The 6027-nt window shown below is 42.2% G+C and overlaps 1 protein-coding gene across 3 annotated transcripts; it reads left to right on the top strand.

Annotated features, from left to right (window-relative positions):
- Positions 1-1644: 1644 nt before the first annotated feature.
- Positions 1645-5059, top strand: LOC147449802 (pentatricopeptide repeat-containing protein At1g06140, mitochondrial-like). 3 transcript variants are annotated; one of them, XR_015189476.1, is made up of 2 exons: positions 1645-4426; positions 4517-5059. XR_015189476.1 is itself a non-coding variant. In XM_086522165.1 (2 exons), exons 1-2 carry the CDS (start codon positions 1818-1820, stop codon positions 3828-3830), a joined length of 1926 nt encoding a protein of 641 aa, XP_086378291.1. In that variant the 5' UTR covers positions 1645-1817; the 3' UTR covers positions 3831-5059. The 3 variants fall into 3 exon arrangements, 2 of the variants coding, with proteins under 2 accessions (XP_086378291.1, XP_086378290.1); XM_086522165.1 differs by having other exon boundaries at positions 1645-2400; positions 2488-5059; XM_086522164.1 differs by having other exon boundaries at positions 1646-3768; positions 3850-5059.
- The last annotated feature ends 968 nt before the right edge of the window (positions 5060-6027 follow it).

The raw sequence follows: 6027 nt of genomic DNA, 5'->3' as shown, positions 1-6027 counted from the left end.
AGGGGTCCAATGAGCTTCAAGCATGAGCTACAAGGGGGGGTCGACCCAAGCAAGCTAGGGGGTTGATTAGGGGGTATACTCACCCACAAACACTCTCATTGTGTGCTATGCAAAGTGCAAGAGCTCCCTCTCCTTCTCCAAGCAAGTAGAGGTTGAGAGCCTACACCAACACTCTTGGCTATGGAGTGCAAATCCAATCAAGAGCCATGCTTCAATGCTTAAGCTTGCCATCTCCTTCTTCTTCATTACTATGCTATTATGTATGCTAGCAAGAAGAGTTACGATAAGTGAGGAACTTATTCTTTCTCGTATGAAATATTTCTTCTTCCTCTTCCCTACCCTCATTCCCTGCTAGCTCTCTCCACCTTCGAAGGTGTTTGAGGTCTTGGGACTGAGGCTTGGGACAGTTAAAGCTTTCTTCAAGTTTATGTTATGCTTGTGATGCATGAAGCTTTCCATCTTCATTGCATCACCTAGGTCACAAGGAACACAAAGATTGTATTGTAACAAGTCTCTCTTAATGGGAGAAATCATAATACAAATGCGTATTGGAGGGGGGACCGGGCTCCACATAAATCCGGTCCTCAACCGTTGTCATGTTCTCTAAATTCTCTCTCTTGCAAAAGTATTGTTCATGCCAAGTTAACTAATTGCTATGATTATGTTGCTATCTTCAATTATGTTCACCCGCTATGCTCACAAAGTCATTTCTCAAAAGTACTCTCATTAATTTCCATCGCTACTCTCAACTGAAATAGTCCAATTCCATTTTAGAAGTGTCTTCGGACATAAAAGTGTCGGGTTATCAGTCTAGTGTTGAAGAAGAAAAGGAGGGCTCAATGATGTATGACGAATCCTGCCAGCTGATTGAAACACATGTTTTACGTTAGCTTAAGCAAGCATGTCATCAATGCCATTGTAATGCAAGAAGAAAAGGGTGCCTTTTATATGAGGCTCCTCTATTATCTTTGTAGGGCCATTGGGAGGGTTGAGAGGTACACAATGAGGTGGAGCTTATGGTTTGGGTCACAGATAATGTAACAAAGGGCTGGAGATCTTATTGAAAATATCGATCCCTCATTGTTTTAAGCTCTTGACCAATTTTGCCTCCTTCCTTCCCAAGGAGAGCCTTAAAGTTAAGAAGTGGATCTTGTCTCTACAAGAGCTTTTTATGAGCTTGATCAAACAGGATTTAATTAGGGCAGCCTTTTGCTGACATGTTCACTTAGAAGATAATAAAATGACTAGGCTAAAATTATCAAGAGCTCCAAGAGAAGATTGAAAAATTAGAACCTCTCTCTCTCTCTCTCTCTCTCTGCTTCTCGGGTGTGTGGGTGGGTGTGTGCGCTAATAAAAAGAGAAAAATGATATAGCCTTTCTATCACCGAAGTCTAGATTGGTTATGCCATTTTCTCTTGAATAACAGGTCTTGAGTTCAACTCCTCATCGGCTAGATCTTTAAGGTCTCTTGGGATAGTTTCCTATGACGTTAAAACTCTCTTCTTCTCGGGTGTGTGTTCTAATAAAAAGAGGAAAATGTGGTAGATTGGTTATGCCATTTCCCTCTTGAATTACAGGTCTCGAGTTCAACTTTTCGTCGGCTTAAGGCCTCTTGATGTTTCCTACGATGTTAAAACTCTCTTCTTCTTCTTCTACTCTCTCCTTTGCCTATCCCAACCCATTTTATGTCGAAACCTTGTTCGAGGACCCAGTTCGACCCAACTCTGTGCTCCCCAACGGCGTGATGAAGGCAGCTTGGCTCATGACGTGCGATCCATCATTTTCATGTCGCACTTCGTGGAACCAAGTCCTGCGAGATGACCTTGGGTGCAAGGGCATTGCTGCAGTTCATGGCTTACAAGAGTGCGCATTGGGCTCAAGCGAAGCTCATCAAAGAAAGAACCCAACTGCTGATGGCTTCAACAGACGCGGAACAGGTCGATTTCTGTGTTGCACGGAGAGGGCAGGCAAAAAGCTACATGTCCCAGGCAAGGGAGCAGGCCAGAAAGGATGGACCAGACGATCACCAGGAGCACAAAGATGGTGCTGCCATTGTCACTTTCTTGAGCGCATTCAGTACCAGAAATGATGTTATTAAGGACCATGCCATTTCTGTTGGTAGAGGCGTTGCTAATGACAATGATTTGACAGGAATAAAACATGAGAAGCTATCCAATGGGAAGAAAATATGGCCTCTTGGTGAATGGGTAAACTACTACAAATCAGGTCAAGCAACTCAGACTAAGACTCTTGTAGATAACAACGCCGAGAAGTTCCACGAGGCTACTTCTCTTATCACCTTGATCAAGGCTGCTACTAAACAAAGGGATTTGCAGAAAGGTAGCATAATACATGCAAATGCTGTAAACAGAGGCTTGCTGAAAGAGAATGTTTTCTTAGGTAGTGCTTTGGTAAACATGTATGCAAAGTGTGGTGCCCTGGAAAAGGCACAAGAAGTTTTTGATGAGCTTTCTACTCGAAATGCAGTTATTTGGAATGCTCTCATTGGAGGTTATGCCCAGCATGGAGATGCTGAAAAGGCATTTTTCTTCCTTGACCGCATGCAACAAGCAGGTCTGTCTCCTGATGAAACAACATTCTGTTGCATTTTGAAAGCTTGTGGTAGCATGGGAGCAGTTGAAAAGGGGATTGAAATCCATTGTGTGATGGTTGAAAGGGGATCTCTCAGCACAAATATCGTCCTTGGAAATGCTTTAGTTGACATGTATGTCAAATGTGGGGTGTTAGAGAAGGCACAAAAAGTTTTTAATGAGCTACCAATTCGAAACATAGTGTCGTGGACAACACTAATAACAGGATATTACCAAAATGGACAGGGTGAGAAAGCAATTGATTGTTTCAAGCGCATGCAAGACGAGGGCTTATCCCCAGATGCAGTGACTTTGCGATGTGTTCTTAAAGCCTGCGGCAGCATAGGAGCAGCTGATAAGGGTAAGGACGTACATGCAGAGATTGCTAGGTTAGGTTCTTTAAGTAGAGATAGTACTCTTGGAAGTGCATTGGTGGATATGTATGCGAAAGGTGGTGCACTCGGAGCAGCACAAGAAGTGTTTGATGAACTTCCGGTTCAGGATATAGTCTCCTGGACTGCATTAATTGCAGGGTATGCTCATCAAAAGCAAGGCAACAGAGCACTTCAATGTCTTGAGGAAATGGAACAAAAGGGCCTTGTGCCGAATTTGATAACCTTGCTGTGCCTCTTGAAAGCCTGTTGCTGCATAGGGGCAACTGACAAGGGTGAGGCAATACATGCAGAAGCAGTTCGAGAAGGGGTTCTTGGAAAAGATAGCATGTTAGGAAATGCATTAGTGGATATGTATGCCAAGTGTGGGGCTCTTTCCATGTCTTATCATGTTTTTGATCAACTTCTGGTAAGGACGGTTGTCTCATGGACTGCACTGATTGCAGGGTACGGGCAAGTTCGAAAGCACGCAATTGTCTTTGATTTGTTCAACAAGATGCTGGAAGAAGGTATAATCCCAAATTCGGTCACATTCCTTGTCGTGCTAAATTCCTGTGGCTCTTTAGGTTTTGCCAAGGAGGGTCAAATGTACTTTGATATGATGATAAAAAATTACGGCATTGTTCCCAATCGAGATCATTGCACTTGCATGGTGAATTTGTTTGGCCAGTCAGGGCATTTTGACAGGGCCCTGGCAGTGATAAAAAGGATGCTATCTTCCAATCATCTTACAATGTGGTATGTACTAATGAATGCTTGCCAAAAATGGGGAAATGTCTTTATTGGTAAGTTGGCATTTGACAAATTGGTATGGTCAGATAAAAACCTTCGTATGACTTGTGGTTAACTGTGAAATGGTTTTGCAGGTGGTGCATGCAGTATAATCGAGAGGGGTTGATCACTTAAATAGGGACCTAGCCATGAATGAATTGTATATGCCAGGTTCAAACTTCTACAGGTCAAAGGTTTGCATCTTGGGTGTGTGAGTACAAGGCATTCCTTGCGGTGCCAATTGTTTTTGTGTATACTCAAGGAGGTTTCAAAACCCTATGGTTTCAAGGGCTCGGTTGATGCTTTTATAAGTATCTTGTTTGCGGAGCAGGCACACCACTTTACGAGCTTTAGCTTGTCATAGGGTCCCCATGAGGCTGCAGTGGCTGCACGACCAATGCATGGAACTACATTGAGAGGCCTCTTGCTCCACCGTAGAGGCATCTAAGTCGGGAGTCATAGGCTGGGCGAGCATGTGACAGGCAAACCTGTGGATTACTTGCAAGCGGTTGGGCCAGGTGCGTGTGAGGTGTCATCATTCCTATCTCGCCCCAGCGGCCCATCTCTCTGGTGTGGCACATATGAAGCAGCTTGACAGATTAGTTGGGAGTGTTTGGTGCATCAGCCTGGCCTCGGCGCTTCCCTCTAGCATTTTCAGCCTCGGAGCTCAAGGTTTGCTGTGTTTTCAGCTTGTGAAGACGACGAGTTGTTGGCTAGGTTTTCAACAAGACTGAGTGGCTGCTGTTTTCTGGATCTCTGAAGGCTTCATTAATCGCACCCTCTACAACTATGACATGGAGTCTCAGAAAGCAAGGCAATGAAAGTAAAGCCCTGATAACAGAAACCCAAAAAAGGGGCAGCGGGAGCACTTGTGATCAGATGGCATGGCGGGCACGCAGCTTGTTTAGGCCATACTTTCCAACAAGAGTAACAGAGCACAACAGGGTGATGAGCGAGAGAAGCATGCGAGAAGGTCGACTGCCCCAGCTGTCCTTATCATGACCATCATCATCTTCGTCACTGTGATTTAAGGGTTTCTATCTTTATGAAGCTTTTGCGGGCCATTGCTGTGTCACCAGCACTAAGGAATTTCAATGGTAGAGACTCTCTTTGCGTACAAGAGGGTAAGAAGAACATTGAAGGTTATGATCAACCATGTCTGTATGCTTTAAACACTACCATACGTTTAGAAGAAAAATATTGAGGCCTAAGAAAATATGTAGACTACTTATTCATACTGTAACTCCTAAAGGAAGGTGTATATTTGAATAATATTTTTTTATTCTTTAATCCTTATTGGACCTATCCTTACGTGTGAAGCATCAAAATCTTCCTTATTGGCCTTCTAAATGAAGGACTTAGTACCCATAGGCTGCTATTTTAACAGTGTTTATTTGTGTGCGCCTACCTTCTATTTTTGTTTCTCTTTTAGCAATTTGTTCGACTTTGCTCATTACTTATTTGGATTTTTGATATAGTCAACATATAATTAATGCATCTTGATTTTTTCCCTTCACAATTTGGCTTCCTTTAAAGATTATATCTTTGACGCGTGCTTGAGGGGGATCCGGTTGTGGCAAGCTTTTGTGAAATCATACAAGAGACTAGAGTGACGATCCACATGATCGGAGGCAAACAAGCCTTAGAGGATTGGTCTAGAACAATACATGTCATGATGACATCTTGTAAAAGTACAGCTTAGGAGTAGTTGTGGTTTCTCTGTCAAGCGGAAAACTTGTAATCCTTTGACCCTCAAGGCTCGGTTTGAGCTCGAGGTTGGTGTATATTTCTGATGGTCTTAATAGTATCTATTCACAATTGTAAGTTTTGAAAAAAAAAGAAGTTTATATCTTTGCAAATTGTTTTTTGTGTACCCACTTTTACTTTTTTTTTTCCTTCTTTTTGTAATATGCTCGGCTCTTGCTCAACACCTTTTTGTCTTTTTCTATGTAGTCAAATTATAATTGACGTACATCCTCACATTTTGATCTTCTTTTTTAGAAGTGTTGTGAAAATTTCGCCTTGTCTTTCAGTTTGTATGCAAATCCCTATATTTAAGACCCTCATGTGACTTCCTTTTTTGTTTTAGAATGCTAGCGCGATCCTCACCTTATACATACAAACTTTATTGAACTTTTTTGCTTTGGAGTTGTATTAAATTATAACCCTATTTGCTCCGACTATAAATTAAAAGGTATTCATAATGGATTCCAAAAAATTAAAAGGTATTTTTGATTCAAAGATTCTCTTATTAACAACAAAAATGATACGCT

This window comes from Adiantum capillus-veneris, chromosome 10 (genome assembly GCF_014529385.1).
Source record: "Adiantum capillus-veneris isolate H3 chromosome 10, ASM1452938v2, whole genome shotgun sequence".
NCBI classification, from domain to species: Eukaryota; Viridiplantae; Streptophyta; class Polypodiopsida; order Polypodiales; family Pteridaceae; genus Adiantum; species Adiantum capillus-veneris.
The sequence above is the reverse complement of the archived record's forward strand: the minus strand, read 5'-3'. Positions and strand labels throughout refer to the sequence as shown.

Coding starts and splice junctions, on each gene's coding strand:
- LOC147449802 (XM_086522164.1), top strand. CDS start 1,818: ATGACCTTGGGTGCAAGGGCATTGCTGCAGTTCATGGCTTACAAGAGT. Junction 3,769..3,849: donor ATGGGGAAATGTCTTTATTG/GTAAGTTGGCAT, acceptor ATGGTTTTGCAG/GTGGTGCATGCAGTATAATC.